This window comes from Nerophis ophidion, linkage group LG24 (genome assembly GCF_033978795.1).
Source record: "Nerophis ophidion isolate RoL-2023_Sa linkage group LG24, RoL_Noph_v1.0, whole genome shotgun sequence".
Taxonomy (NCBI): Eukaryota; Metazoa; Chordata; class Actinopteri; order Syngnathiformes; family Syngnathidae; genus Nerophis; species Nerophis ophidion.
The window spans coordinates 3,715,790-3,732,976 of NC_084634.1; the positions used below are offsets into that span (position 1 = coordinate 3,715,790).

Here is a 17,187-nt window from a genome sequence, read left to right on the forward strand (position 1 = left end):
GGCAAAAAAAAGGGGTCGTAGTTTTATGATTTTGACCAAATGGGTCGTGGTTGAAATGACAGATACTACACATATAGGTGATGATAAATTGCAAACACATTTTTCCTACACCATAAGATGTGGGCGTGGCATAGCACCAAACTTTGCTCTGATGGTTTTTGGCCATTTTTCGGCGGAAAAAGGGGTCGTACTTTAACAAACTCCTCCTAGGGACTTTGACCAAATGAGTCACAGTTAAAATGTCGGATACTAAAAGTGATGACAAATTGAGAACACATTTTTCCTACACCATAAGATGTGGGCGTGGCATAGCACCAAACTTTGCTCCGATGGTTTTTAGCCATTTTTCGACGAAAAATGGGGGTCATACTTTAACAAACTCCTCCCAGGGACTTTGACCAAATGAGTCGTGGTTAAAATGACAGATACTACACATATAGGTGATGATAAATTGACAAAACATTTTTCCTACGCCATAAGATGTGGGCGTGGCATAGCGCCAAACTTTGCTCCGATGGTTTTTAACCATTTTTCGGCGAAAAATGGGGGTCGTACTTCAACAAATTCCTCCTAGGGACTTTGACCAAATGAGTGGTGGTTAAAATGACAGATACTACACATATAGGTGATGATAAATTGCAAACACATTCTTCCTACACCATAAGATGTGGGCGTGGCAGAGCACCAAACTTTGCTCTGATGGTTTTTGGCCATTTTTCGGCGGAAAAAGGGGTCGTACTTTAACAAACTCCTCCTAGGGACTTTGACCAAATGAGTCGTGGTTAAAATGACAGATACTACACATATCGGTGATGATAAATTGCGAACACATTCTTCCTACACCATAAGATGTGGGCGTGGCATAGCGCCAAACTTTGCTCTGATGGTTTTTGGCCATTTTTCGGCGGAAAAAGGGGTCATACTTTAACAAACTCCTCCTAGGGACTTTGACCAAATGAGTCGTGGTTAAAATGACAGATACTACACATATAGGTGATGATAAATTGCAAACACATTTTTCCTACACCATAAGATGTGGGCGTGGCATAGCACCAAACTTTGCTCTGATGGTTTTTGGCCATTTTTCGGCGGAAAAAGGGGTCGTACTTTAACAAACTCCTCCTAGGGACTTTGACCAAATGAGTCACAGTTAAAATGTCGGATACTAAAAGTGATGACAAATTGAGAACACATTTTTCCTACACCATAAGATGTGGGCGTGGCATAGCACCAAACTTTGCTCCGATGGTTTTTAGCCATTTTTCGACGAAAAATGGGGGTCATACTTTAACAAACTCCTCCCAGGGACTTTGACCAAATGAGTCGTGGTTAAAATGACAGATACTACACATATAGGTGATGATAAATTGACAAAACATTTTTCCTACGCCATAAGATGTGGGCGTGGCATAGCGCCAAACTTTGCTCCGATGGTTTTTAACCATTTTTCGGCGAAAAATGGGGGTCGTACTTCAACAAATTCCTCCTAGGGACTTTGACCAAATGAGTGGTGGTTAAAATGACAGATACTACACATATAGGTGATGATAAATTGCAAACACATTCTTCCTACACCATAAGATGTGGGCGTGGCAGAGCACCAAACTTTGCTCTGATGGTTTTTGGCCATTTTTCGGCGGAAAAAGGGGTCGTACTTTAACAAACTCCTCCTAGGGACTTTGACCAAATGAGTCGTGGTTAAAATGACAGATACTACACATATCGGTGATGATAAATTGCGAACACATTCTTCCTACACCATAAGATGTGGGCGTGGCATAGCGCCAAACTTTGCTCTGATGGTTTTTGGCCATTTTTCGGCGGAAAAAGGGGTCGTACTTTAACAAACTCCTCCTAGGGACTTTGACCAAATGAGTCGTGGTTAAAATGACAGATACTACACATATAGGTGATGATAAATTGTCAACAAATTCTTCCTACGCCATAAGATGTGGGCGTGGTATGGTGCCAAACTTTGCTTCGATGGTTTTTGGCCATTTTTCAGTGAAAAAAGGGTTTGTACTTTAACAAATTCCTCCTATGGACTTTGACCAAATGAGTCACAGTTAAAATGACAGATACTACACATAAAAACGATAATAAATTGAGAAAAAAATGTTCTACGCTGTAAAACATGGGCGTGGTATGGTGCCAAACTGTGCTCTAATGGTTTTTAGCCCTTTTTCGTCGAAAAATGGGGGTCATACTTTAACAAACTCCTCCTAGGGACTTTGACCAAATGAGTGGTGGTTAAAATGACGGATACTACACATATAGGTGATGATAAATTGCAAACAAATTCTTCCTACACCATAAGATGTGGGCGTGGCATAGCACCTAACTTTGCTCCGATGGTTTTTGGCCATTTTTCGGCGGAAAAAGGGGTTGTACTTTAACAAACTCCTCCTAGGGACTTTGACCAAATGAGTCACAGTTTAAATGACGGATACTAAAAGTGATGATAAGTTGAGAACACATTTTTCCTACGCCATAAGATGTCGGCGTGGCATAGCGCCAAACTTTGCTCCGATGGTTTTTAGCCATTTTTCGGCGAAAAATGGGGGTCATACTTTAACAAATTCCTTCTAGGGACTTTGACCAAATGAGTCGTGGTTAAAATGACAGATACTACACATATAGGTGATGATAAATTGCGAACACATTCTTCCTACACCATAAGATGTGGGCGTGGCATAGCACCAAACTTTGCTCTGATGGTTTTTGGCCATTTTTCGGCGGAAAAAGGGGTCGTACTTTAACAAACTCCTCCTAGGGACTTTGACCAAATGAGTCACAGTTTAAATGACAGATACTAAAAGTGATGATAAGTTGAGAACACATTTTTCCTACACCATAAGATGTGGGCGTGGCATAGCGCCAAACTTTGCTGCGATGGTTTTTAGCCATTTTTCGGCGAAAAATGGGGTTCATACTTTAACAAATTCCTTCTAGGGACTTTGACCAAATGAGTCGTTGTTAAAATGACAGATACTACACATATAGGTGATGATAAATTGCGAACCAATTCTTCCTACGCCATAAGATGTGGGCGTGGCATAGCACCAAACTTTGCTCTGATGGTTTTTGGCCATTTTCCGGCGGAAAAAGGGGTCGTACTTTAACAAACTCCTCCTAGGGACTTTGACCAAATGAGTTGTGGTTAAAATGACAGATACTACACATATAGGTGATGATAAATTGACAACAATTTTTTCCTACACCATAAGATGTGGGCGTGGCATAGCACCAAACTTTGCTTCGATGGTTTTTGGCCATTTTTCAGTGAAAAAAAGGAGTTGTACTTTAACAAACTCCTCCTAGGGACTTTGACCAAATGAGTCGTGGTTAAAATGAGAGATACTACACATATAGGTGATGATAAATTGCGAACAAATTCTTCCTACACCATAAGATGTGGGCGTGGCATAGCGCCAAACTTTGCTCCGATGGTTTTTAGCCATTTTTCGGTGAAAAATGGGGGTCGTACTTTAACAAACTCCTTCTAGGGACTTTGACCAAATGATTGGTGGTTAAAATGACAGATACTACACATATAGGCGATGATAAATTGACAAAACATTTTTCCTACACCATAAGATGTGGGCGTGGCATAGCGCCAATCTTTGCTCAGATGGTTTTTAGCCATTTTTCGGTGAAAAATGGGGGTCATACTTTAACAAACTCCTCCTAGGGACTTTGACCAAATGAGTCGAGGTTAAAATGACAGATACTACACATATAGGTGATGATACATAGTGAACAAATTCTTCCTACACCATAAGATGTGGGCGTGGTATGGCGCCAAACTTTGCTCCGATGGTTTTTAGCCATTTTTCGGCGGAAAAGGGGTCGTACTTTAACAAACTCCTCCTAGGGACTTTGACCAAATGAGTCACAGTTAAAATGACGTATACTAAAAGTTATGATAAATTGCGAACACATTCTTCTTACACCATAAGATGTGGGCGTGGCATAGCACCAAACTTGGCTCCGATGGTTTTTGGCCATTTTTCGGCGGAAAAAGGGGTCGTACATTAACAAACTCCTCCTAGGGACTTTGACCAAATGAGTCACAGTTTAAATGACAGATACTAAAAGTGATGATAAGTTGAGAACACATTTTTCCTACGCCATAAGATGTGGGCGTGGCATAGCGCCAAACTTTGCTCCGATGGTTTTTAGCCATTTTTCGGCGAAAAATGGGGGTCGTACTTTAACAAACACCTTCTAGGGACTTTGACCAAATGAGTCGTTGTTAAAATGACAGATACTACACATATAGGTGATGATAAATTGCGAACCAATTCTTCCTACGCCATAAGATGTGGGCGTGGCATAGCGCCAAACTTTGCTCTGATGGTTTTTGGCCATTTTTTCGACGAAAAAAGGGGTCGTACTTTAACAAACTCCTCCTAGGGACTTTGACCAAATGAGTCGAGGTTAAAATGACAGATATTACACATATAGGTGATGATCAACTGCGAACAAATTCTTCCTACACCATATGTGGGCGTGGCATAGCGCCAAACTTTGTTCCGATGGTTTTTGGCCATTTTTCGGCGGAAAAAGGGGTCGTACTTTAACAAACTCCTACAAGGGACTTTGACCAAATGAGTCACAGTTAAAAAGACAGATACTAAAAGTGATGATAAATTGAGAACACATTTTTCCTACACCATAAGATGTGGGCGTGGCATAGCACCAAACTTTGCTCTGATGGTTTTTAGCCATTTTTCGGTGAAAAATGGGGGTCGTACTTTAACAAACTCCTTCTAGGGACTTTGACCAAATGAGTGGTGGTTAAAATGACGGATACTACACATATAGGTGATGATAAATTGACAAAACAATTTTCCTACACCATAAGATGTGGGCGTGGCATAGCGCCAAACTTTGCTCCGATGGTTTTTGGCCATTTTTCGGCGGAAAAAGGGGTCGTACTTTAACAAACTCCTCCTAGGGACTTTGACCAAATGAGTGGTGGTTAAAATGACAGATATAACAAATATAGGTGATGATAAATTGCGAACCAATTCTTCCTACACCATAAGATGTGGGCGTGGCATAGCACCAAACTTTGCTCTGATGGTTTTTGGCCATTTTTCGGCGGAAAAAGGGGTCGTACTTTAACAAACTCCTCCTAGGAACTTTGACCAAATGAGTCAGAGTTAAAATGACGGATACTAAAAGTGATGATAAATTGAGAAAACATTTTTCCTACACCATAAGATGTGGGCGTGGTATGGCGCCAAACTTTGCTTCGATGGTTTTTGGCCATTTTTCAGTGAAAAAAGGGTTTGTACTTTAACAAACTCCTCCTAGGGACTTTGACCAAATGAGTCGTGGTTAAAATGACAGATACTACACATATAGGTGATGATAAATTGTGAACAAGTTTTTACTACGCCATAAGATGTGGGCGTGGTATGGCGCCAAACTTTGCTCCGGTGATTTTTGGCCATTTTTCACAGAAAAAAATGGTTTGTACTTTAACAAACTCCTCTTAGGGACTTTGACCAAAATTAATCACAGTTAAAGTGAGTAATTCTAAACATATAGGTGATGATAAATTGCGAACAAATTCTTCCTACACATAAGATGTGGGCGTGGCATAGCACCAAACTTTGCTCTGATGGTTTTTGGCCATTTTTCGGCGGAAAAAGGGGTCGTACATTAACAAACTCCTCCTAGGGACTTTGACCAAATGAGTCGAGGTTAAAATGACAGATACTACACATATAGGTGATGATAAATTGTGAACAAATTTTTCGTACACCATAAGATGTGGGCGTGGCATAGCGCCAAACTTTGCTCCGATGGTTTTTGGCCATTTTTCGGCGGAAAAAGGGGTCGTACTTTAACAAACTCCTCCTAGGGACTTTGACCAAATGAGTCGTGGTTAAAATGACAGATACTACACATATAGGTGATGATAAATTGCGAACAAATTCTTCCTACACCATAAGATGTGGGCGTGGCATAGCACCAAACTTTGCTCCGATGGTTTTTAGCCATTTTTCGACGAAAAATGGGGGTCATACTTTAACAAACTCCTTCTAGGGACTTTGACCAAATGAGTGGTGGTTAAAATGACAGATACTACACATATAGGTGATGATAAATTGCGAACACATTCTTCCTACACCATAAGATGTGGGCGTGGCATAGCACCAAACTTTGCTCTGATGGTTTTTGGCCATTTTTCGGCGGAAAAAGGGGTCGTACTTTAACAAACTCCTCCTAGGGACTTTGACCAAATGAGTCACAGTTAAAATGTCAGATATAGGTGATGATAAATTGTGATAACATTCTTCCTACACCATAAGATGTGGGCGTGGCATAGCGCCAAACTTTGCTCCGATGGTTTTTAGCCATTTTTCGGCGAAAAATGGGGGTCATACTTTAACAAACTCCTCCTAGGGACTTTGACCAAATGAGTCACAGTCAAAATGCCAGATATAGGTGATGATAAATTGAGATAACATTTATCCTACGCCATAAGATGTGGGCGTGGCATAGCACCAAACTTTGCTCCAATGGTTTTTAGCCATTTTTCGGCGAAAAATGGGGGTCGTACTTTAACAAATTCCTCCTAGGGACTTTGACCAAATGAGTCGTGGTTAAAATGACAGATATTACAAATATAGGTGATGATAAATTGAGAACACATTCTTCCTACACCATAAGATGTGGGCGTGGCATAGCACCAAACTTTGCTCTGATGGTTTTTGGCGATTTTTCGACGAAAAATGGGGTCGTACTTTAACAAACTCCTCCTAGGGACTTTGACCAAATGAGTTGTGGTTAAAATGACAGATACTACACATATAGGTGATGATAAATTGCGAACCATTTACTCCTACGCCATAAGATGTGGGCGTGGCATAGCACCAAACTTTGCTTCGATGGTTTTTGGCCATTTTTCAGTGAAAAAAAGGGGTTGTACTTTAACAAACTCCTCCTAGGGACTTTGACCAAATGAGTCGTGGTTAAAATGACAGATACTACACATATAGGTGATGATAAATTGCGAACCAATTCTTCCTACGCCATAAGATGTGGGCGTGGCATAGCACCAAACTTTGCTCTGATGGTTTTTGACCATTTTTCGGCGGAAAAAGGGGTCGTACTTTAACAAACTCCTCCTAGGAACTTTGACCAAATGAGTCGTGGTTAAAATGACAGATACTACACATATAGGTGATGATAAATTGCAAACAAATTCTTCCTACACCATAAGATGTGGGCGTGGCATAGCGCCAAACTTTGCTCCGATGGTTTTTAGCCATTTTTCGACGAAAAAAAGGGGTCGTACTTTAACAAACTCCTCCCAGGGACTTTGACCAAATGAGTCACAGTTAAAATGACAGATACTACACATAAAAGCGATAATAAATTGAGAAAAAAATGTTCTACGCTGTAAAACATGGGCGTGGTATGGTGCCAAACTGTGCTCTAATGGTTTTTAGCCCTTTTTCGGCGAAAAATGGGGGTCATACTTTAACAAACTCCTCCTAGGGACTTTGACCAAATGAGTCGTGGTTAAAATGACAGATACTACACATATAGGTGATGATAAATTGCGAACCAATTCTTCCTACGCCATAAGATGTGGGCGTGGCATAGCGCCAAACTTTGCTCTGATGGTTTTTGGCCATTTTTTCGACGAAAAAAGGGGTCGTACTTTAACAAACTCCTCCTAGGGACTTTGACCAAATGAGTCGAGGTTAAAATGACAGATATTACACATATAGGTGATGATCAACTGCGAACAAATTCTTCCTACACCATATGTGGGCGTGGCATAGCGCCAAACTTTGTTCCGATGGTTTTTGGCCATTTTTCGGCGGAAAAAGGGGTCGTACTTTAACAAACTCCTACAAGGGACTTTGACCAAATGAGTCACAGTTAAAAAGACAGATACTAAAAGTGATGATAAATTGAGAACACATTTTTCCTACACCATAAGATGTGGGCGTGGCATAGCACCAAACTTTGCTCTGATGGTTTTTAGCCATTTTTCGGTGAAAAATGGGGGTCGTACTTTAACAAACTCCTTCTAGGGACTTTGACCAAATGAGTGGTGGTTAAAATGACGGATACTACACATATAGGTGATGATAAATTGACAAAACAATTTTCCTACACCATAAGATGTGGGCGTGGCATAGCGCCAAACTTTGCTCCGATGGTTTTTGGCCATTTTTCGGCGGAAAAAGGGGTCGTACTTTAACAAACTCCTCCTAGGGACTTTGACCAAATGAGTGGTGGTTAAAATGACAGATATAACAAATATAGGTGATGATAAATTGCGAACCAATTCTTCCTACACCATAAGATGTGGGCGTGGCATAGCACCAAACTTTGCTCTGATGGTTTTTGGCCATTTTTCGGCGGAAAAAGGGGTCGTACTTTAACAAACTCCTCCTAGGAACTTTGACCAAATGAGTCAGAGTTAAAATGACGGATACTAAAAGTGATGATAAATTGAGAAAACATTTTTCCTACACCATAAGATGTGGGCGTGGTATGGCGCCAAACTTTGCTTCGATGGTTTTTGGCCATTTTTCAGTGAAAAAAGGGTTTGTACTTTAACAAACTCCTCCTAGGGACTTTGACCAAATGAGTCGTGGTTAAAATGACAGATACTACACATATAGGTGATGATAAATTGTGAACAAGTTTTTACTACGCCATAAGATGTGGGCGTGGCATAGCACCAAACTTTGCTCTGATGGTTTTTGGCCATTTTTCGGCGGAAAAAGGGGTCGTACTTTAACAAACTCCTCCTAGGGACTTTGACCAAATGAGTCACAGTTAAAATGTCAGATATAGGTGATGATAAATTGTGATAACATTCTTCCTACACCATAAGATGTGGGCGTGGCATAGCGCCAAACTTTGCTCCGATGGTTTTTAGCCATTTTTCGGCGAAAAATGGGGGTCATACTTTAACAAACTCCTCCTAGGGACTTTGACCAAATGAGTCACAGTCAAAATGCCAGATATAGGTGATGATAAATTGAGATAACATTTATCCTACGCCATAAGATGTGGGCGTGGCATAGCACCAAACTTTGCTCCAATGGTTTTTAGCCATTTTTCGGCGAAAAATGGGGGTCGTACTTTAACAAATTCCTCCTAGGGACTTTGACCAAATGAGTCGTGGTTAAAATGACAGATATTACAAATATAGGTGATGATAAATTGAGAACACATTCTTCCTACACCATAAGATGTGGGCGTGGCATAGCACCAAACTTTGCTCTGATGGTTTTTGGCGATTTTTCGACGAAAAATGGGGTCGTACTTTAACAAACTCCTCCTAGGGACTTTGACCAAATGAGTTGTGGTTAAAATGACAGATACTACACATATAGGTGATGATAAATTGCGAACCATTTACTCCTACGCCATAAGATGTGGGCGTGGCATAGCACCAAACTTTGCTTCGATGGTTTTTGGCCATTTTTCAGTGAAAAAAAGGGGTTGTACTTTAACAAACTCCTCCTAGGGACTTTGACCAAATGAGTCGTGGTTAAAATGACAGATACTACACATATAGGTGATGATAAATTGCGAACCAATTCTTCCTACGCCATAAGATGTGGGCGTGGCATAGCACCAAACTTTGCTCTGATGGTTTTTGACCATTTTTCGGCGGAAAAAGGGGTCGTACTTTAACAAACTCCTCCTAGGAACTTTGACCAAATGAGTCGTGGTTAAAATGACAGATACTACACATATAGGTGATGATAAATTGCAAACAAATTCTTCCTACACCATAAGATGTGGGCGTGGCATAGCGCCAAACTTTGCTCCGATGGTTTTTAGCCATTTTTCGACGAAAAAAAGGGGTCGTACTTTAACAAACTCCTCCCAGGGACTTTGACCAAATGAGTCACAGTTAAAATGACAGATACTACACATAAAAGCGATAATAAATTGAGAAAAAAATGTTCTACGCTGTAAAACATGGGCGTGGTATGGTGCCAAACTGTGCTCTAATGGTTTTTAGCCCTTTTTCGGCGAAAAATGGGGGTCATACTTTAACAAACTCCTCCTAGGGACTTTGACCAAATGAGTCGTGGTTAAAATGACAGATACTACACATATAGGTGATGATAAATTGCAAACAAATTCTTCCTACACCATAAGATGTGGGCGTGGCATAGCACCAAACTTTGCTCCGATGGTTTTTGGCCATTTTTCGGCGGAAAAAGGGGTCGTACTTTATTAAACTCCTCCTAGGGACTTTGACCAAATGAGTCGTGGTTAAAATGACAGATACTACACATATAGGTGATGATAAATTGTGAACAAGTTTTTACTACACCATAAGATGTGGGCGTGGTATGGCGCCAAACTTTGCTCCGGTGATTTTTGGCCATTTTTCACAGAAAAAAATGGTTTGTACTTTAACAAACTCCTCTTAGGGACTTTGACCAAAATTAATCACAGTTAAAGTGAGTAATTCTAAACATATAGGTGATGATAAATTGCAAACAAATTTTTCCTACACCATAAGATGTGGGCGTGGCATAGCGCCAAACTTTGCTCTGATGGTTTTTGGCCATTTTTCGGCGGAAAAAGGGGTCGTACTTTAACAAACTCCTCCTAGGGACTTTGACCAAATGAGTCGTGGTTAAAATGACAGATACTACACATATAGGTGATGATAAATTGCAAACAAATTTTTCCTACACCATAAGATGTGGGCGTGGCATAGCGCCAAACTTTGCTCCGATGGTTTTTAGCCATTTTTCGGCGAAAAATGGGGGTCGTACTTCAACAAATTCCTCCTAGGGACTTTGACCAAATGAGTGGTAGTTAAAATGACAGATACTACACATATAGGTGATGATAAATTGACAACAAATTCTTCCTACACCATAAGATGTGGGCGTGGCATAGCACCAAACTTTGCTCTGATGGTTTTTGGCCATTTTTCGGCGGAAAAAGGGGTCGTACTTTAACAAACTCCTCCTAGGAACTTTGACCAAATGAGTCACAGTTAAAATGTCAGATATAGGTGATGATAAGTTGAGATAACATTTATCCTACCATCAGATGTGGGCGTGGCATGGCACCAAACGTCCACTAAAAAGTACATTCCTAATGCTGGACATAAAGAAAGAGTGTCTTCTGCCCCTGGTGGACAACAATCGTACCTGCGACTGCCGGACAAATATGCCGTGGTTCTCTTGGCAGGCGAAGTAGCGCTTGCCCTGCACGGTGCCGTCGTTCTTGCCTTTGGCCTCGTCCAGGATGACGCCGACCCACTTGCCCGAGGCGAAGAGGGTGGCGCCGATGAAGGCCACCGTGCCGCGCTGCCCCTTGCCGATGACCTCCACCAGGGAGCCCACCTTGGCGGGCCGGCCCCCGCTGCCGCCGTCCGAGCTCATCCTGATGCTGCTGGAGGTCTGCAGGGCAAAGAATGTCAGGCTTGAGTGCGTCAGTTTGCAGATAAGCACGATGTATCCCACCGGGCATCGTTAAGGCGGGTAGTAGAAGAAGATGTGAGGTTCAAACCCCGATGACATCTATTAGACAAGACCAGAAGCAAGGAATCAAACAGAGACAGGATTCAGTTTAGCTCATGAGGAGAAACGTCTGGGGCTGCACACTCAGCTCCAGCCTCCCACCACGCGCCCCTCCTTGTTTTGGACATTTTCTGACTAAATTACATATTATTAAACATTGATTGATTGACATTGATTACATTACATTAAGCAGGGGAGGGGGTTCATAAAGAGTTTAAAGAAAAGGTGCTTGGAGCGGTGTCAGGTTTAACCCCTCTCTGCTTTGAAGACCTCGGGTCATGACAAGGTCTTCCTGTGGCTGTCCGATGGACCAGTGGTCCCCAACCTTTTTGTAGATGCGGACTGGTCAATGCTTGATAATTTGTCCCGCGGCGGTTTTTTTTGTTTTGTTTGTTTTTTGTCATGAAAAAGGGAAGTTTTTTTGGGTTGGTGCACTAATTGTAAGTGTATCTTGTGTTTTTTATGCTGATTTAATACAAATAAAATAAAATATATTTTTTTAAAAACATTTAAAATTAATTTAAAAATATTAAAAATTCTTCTGCGGCCTAGTACCAATCGAGGAGCGGCCCGGTGGTTGGGGACTACTGCGATAGACTACGCAGCTGCTCCTACGGGGAGGGGGTTCATAAGCAGTTTAAAGGTGCTTGGAGCAGTGTCAGGTTTACCCCCTCTCTGCTTTGAAGACCTCGGGTCATGACAAGGTCTTCCTATGGCTGTCCGATGGATCAGTGGTCCCCAACCTTTTTGTAGCTGCGGACCGGTCAACGACAGGGTTTTTTTTTTTTGTCATGAAAAAGGGAAGTTTTTTGGGTTGGTCTACTAATTGTAAGTGTATCTTGTGTTTTTTTATGCTGATTTAATAAAAACCAAATGAAATACTTTTTTTTTTTAAAACATTTAAAATGAATAAAGAAAATATAAAAAATTATTCTGCGGTCTAGTACCAATCGAGGAGCGGCCCGGTGGTTGGGGACTACTGCGATAGACTACGCAGCTACTCCTACGGGGAGGGGGTTCATAAACAGTTTAGAGAAAAGGTGCTTGGAGCGGTGTCAGGTTTACCCCCTCTGCTTTGAAGACCTCGGGTCATGACAAGGTCTTGCTATGGCTGTCTGATGGACCAGTGGTCCCCAACCTTTTTGTAGCTGATAATTTGACCCGCGGCCCGGCGGCGGGGTTTTTTTTTTGTTTGTTTTTTTGTCATGAAAAAGGGAAGTTTTTTGGGTTGGTGCACTAATTGTAAGTGTATCTTGTGTTTTTTATGCTGATTTAATAAAAACAAAATGAAATACTTTTTTTTTTAAAAACATTTAAAATTAATAAAGAAAATATTAAAAATTATTCTGCGGCCTGGTACCAATCGAGGAGCGGCCCGGTGGTTGGGGACTACTGCGATAGACTACGCAGCTGCTCCTAAGGAGAAGGGGTTCATAAACAGTTTAAAGAAAAAGGTGCTTGGAGCGGTGTCAGGTTTACCCCCTCTCTGCTTTGAAGACCTCGGGTCATGACAAGGTCTTCCTGTGGCTGTCCGATGGACCAGTGGTCCCCAACCTTTGTAAAGGTGGGTAAAGTGTCTTGCCCAAGGACACAACAGCAGTGACTAGGATGGCAGAAGCGGAAATCGAACCTGCAACCCTCAAGTTGCTGGCACAGCCGCTCTACCAACCGAGCTATGCCGGTTTATGTTGATTTAATAAAAAAAATAAAAAAAATAGGCGTAGGTTGGAACTGTAACTGAGTGTCCAGCCCAATACGTCTCTCCTCATTGAGCAAAATTGAATACTGTCTCTGCACGATTCCTTGCTACTTGTCTGTTGAACAAATGCCATCAGTGTTTGAACCTGACAGTTCCTGAGCCCATGTGGTGATATCCTTTACACACTGATGTCGTTTTTTTTTTATGCAGTACCGCCTGAGGGATCGAAGGTCCGTAATATCATCAATTACGTGCGGCGATTTCTCCAGATTCTCTGAACCTTTTGATGATATTACGGAGCGTAGATGGTGAAAACCCTAAATTCCTTGCAAAAACTGGTCGGGAAATGTTGTTCTTAAACAATTTGCTCTGGCCTTTGTTGACAAAGCGGTGACCCTCGCCCTGTCCTTGTTTTGAAACGACTGAGCATTTCATGGTAGCTCTTTTTATACCCAATCATGGCACCCACCTGTTAGTGAATTATATTTATATAGCGCTTTTCTCTAGTGACTCAAAGCGCTTTACATAGTGAAACCCAATAGCTAAGTTACATTTAAACCAGTGTGGGTGGCACTGGGAGCAGGTGGGTAAAGTGTCTTGCCCAAGGACACAACGGCAGTGACTAGGATGGCGGAAGCGGGAATCGAACCTGCAACCCTCAAGTTGCTGGCACGGCCGCTCTACCAACCGAGCTATGCCGGTTTATGTTGATTTAATACAAAAAAATAAGGCGTAGGTTGGAACTGTAACTGAGTGTACAGCCCAATACGTCTCTCCTCATTGAGCTAAATTGAATACTGTCTCGGCACGATTCCTTGCTACTTGTCTGTTTAACAGATGTCATCAGTGTTTGAACCTGACAGTTCCTGAGCCCATGTGGTGATATCCTTTACACACTGATGTCGGTTTTTTTTATGCAGTACCGCCTGAGGGATCGAAGGTCCGTAATATCATCAATTACGTGCGGTGATTTCTCCAGATTCTCTGACATTTTTGATGATGGATGGTGAAAACCCTAAATTCCTTGCAAAAACTGGTTGGGAAATGTTGTTCTTAAACAATTTGCTCAGGCATTTGTTGACAAAGCGGTGACCCTCGCTCAGTCCTTGTTTGTGAACGACTGAGCATTTCATGGTAGCTCTTTTTATACCCAATCATGGCACCCACCTGTTCCCAATTAGCCTGCACACCTGTGGAATGTTACAAATAAGTGTTTTGACGAGCATTCCTCAACTTTCTCAGTCTTTTTTGTCACTTGTGCCAGCTTTTTTGAAACACGCTGCAGGCATCAAATTCCAAATGAGCTAATATTTGCAAAAAAATTACAAAGCTTACCGGTTGGAACGTTAAATATCTTGTCTTTGCCGTCCATTCGATTGAACACAAGTTGAAAAGGATTTGCAAATCATTGTATTCTGTTTTTATTTACCATTCGCACAACGTGACAACTTGCTTTTGGAGTTTGTAATGTTGAACAAGGAGGTCCAATAAGGACGTTACTTTTTGAAGTTAAATGCTGCAATTGCGCTGTAGACACAACGGGAGGTTGCATAATCATTAACTTTACAAATTTGATGCCAGCAACATGTGACAAAGAAGTTGGGAAAGGTGGCAACAAATACTGAGAAAGTTGAGGGATGCATATCAAACACTTATTGGGAACATCCCACAGGTGTGCAGGCTAATTGGGAACAGGTGGGTGCCATGATTGGGTATAAAAGCAGCTTCCCCAAAAAATGCTCAGTCTTTCACAAGAAAGGATGGGGCGAGGTACACCCCTTTGTCCACAACTGCGTGAGCAAATAGTCAAACAGTTTAAGAACAACATTTCTCAAAGTGCAATTGCAAGAAATTTAGGGATTTCAACATCTACGCTCCATAATATCATCAAAAGGTTCAGAGAATCTGGAGAAATCACTCCACGTAACCAACATTGAATGACCGTGACCTGTACTGTATCAAAAACCGACATCAATCTCTAAAGGATATCACCACATGGGCTCAGGAACACTTCAGAAAACCACTGTCACTAAATACAGTTGGTCGCTACATCTGTAAGTGCAAGTTAAAGCTCTACTATGCAAAGCAAAAAGCCATTTGTCAACAACATCCAGAAATGCCGCTGGCTTCTCTGGGCCCGAGATCATCCAAGATGGACTGATGCAAAGTGGAAAAGTGTTCTGTGGTCTGACGAGTCCACATTTCAAATTCGTTTTGGAAATATTCGACATTGTGACATCCGGACCAAAGGGGAAGCGAACCATCCAGAGCAGGGGTAGGGAACCTGTGGCTCTTTTGATGACTGCACCTGGCTCTCGGATAAATCTGAGATGACATTGCTAAACAGGATAAGTAATGAATAATTCTATTTGTAACCATAGTGTTAAAAATAACATTCAAAATATAAAACATTCTCATGCATTTTTATGTTCAAGAAGTTGTGTTAATGGTAAGAAGTAATGTATTTATTATTGGTTAGTGTTGGGCTTGTCCTCCTGGGGGTTCTTCAGACCACCAAACACCGACATGAGAGCTTGTTTTAGGGTAAAATATTGTTGTTGTTTTTTCAATCAGTCTCTCAGTTGCTTTCCAGCAATTGTCTTTTTCTCTTTCGTCCTCACTCGCGCTCTGGCTCCAGCCCCAACCCCAACCCTGTCTCTGCTCCTGGCTGCTGCTAATAACAGAGCAACAGGTGATTAGATAAAAAGGCCCAGGTGGGCCATCTACGCACCTGTCGCTGATTTCGAGGCCGGTCCTGGCAACATACCGCTTTGCTGCAGGCCCGCAGGCCACGCCCCCTCCACAGTTTGCTTCAGAAATAACAATGTTATTACAAAGAATAACAGACCTATTATACTCTGGAAATGTTGGTCTTACTTAAAAATGCATGCGTTTAGTTGTGTTAAAAAAAATTATTATATGGCTCTTAGGGAAATACATTTTAAAATATTTGGCTTCTTGGCTCTCTCAACCAAAAAGGTTCCCGACCCCTGATCCAGCATCTATGATGGTATGGGGGTGCATTAGGGCCCAAGGCATGGGTAACTTACACATCTGTGAAGGGAAAAGCTGCTTCCAAGGGGACGGGGTCGTTAACAGCCATCATCTTTGATTACAAAACAGTAAAAAAAAAAAAAAAAGAAAGGCCCTGCTTCCTCTCTGCTTTGTAGTTCTTGGGTCACGACAATATCTTTCTTTGGATTACAATACATGAAAGAAACAGAACACCTTCATGTTGCTTTCCATCCTACACAGTGGAGTTTTACTAGCCTTCTTCTTGGTAGACACTCAATGTAACGCAAAGTTTTTGTGATAACTTAGAAAACAATTATTCTAACAACCGCAAACCACTAAAACCTCATTACTACCCAAGTTGGGATGAATCAGTGGAGCTGTGTGGCGTCATACCGGCATGGGACCGAAGGTGACTCAGCAGAGTTTATTACTACTCTCCTCCCTCTTAAAACATTGGGACAAAAAACGGGAAAAATCAACAACATCCGGGCCAACGTCCAGCGTGGTCAGGACCGCATCCTGGTTGCTCAAGTGCGGACATCAAGCTATCTCGCACAAGACGTACGGGGAAGGAATGCGGCCCGCATAAAGACCGTTTTGTTTCCGCGCTGGGTTCGCGTCACGCAAATCTCTCGGAGAATGTTAATGAAGATAAAACCACGGTGTCTAAAGGATGCCGGAGCATAAGCCACAAGTTCTTAACCCTGCCCGATGAACAAGAACCACGGCCAGATTGATGTTATTTGAACACCTGTCTCCATCCAAACACAACAGAGTCTCTTAAACCAAGCGCTTGGCTCTGTTTATTCCGAGGGAAACTCTCCCGGGCAAAGTGCGTGTAGTTAGTCCGCCATGATCATCAAGACAAACGACACCGTCTGACTTCCTGATGCCTAAAATGCATTAATAAATGACGGTTTTTCGGTCATT

At 41.9% G+C, this 17,187-nt stretch overlaps 1 protein-coding gene across 14 annotated transcripts in view; it reads right to left on the bottom strand.

Annotated features, from left to right (window-relative positions):
- dctn1b (dynactin 1b) overlaps positions 1–17,187 on the bottom strand; it is a 93,337-nt gene that overhangs the window by 70,902 nt on the left and 5,248 nt on the right. For all 14 annotated transcript variants that reach the window (XM_061886170.1, XM_061886169.1, XM_061886168.1 and 11 more), the window contains exon 2: positions 11,172–11,423. In XM_061886170.1, coding sequence (XP_061742154.1) covers positions 11,172–11,423 — 252 coding nt within the window. The remainder of the gene's footprint in view (positions 1–11,171; positions 11,424–17,187) is intronic.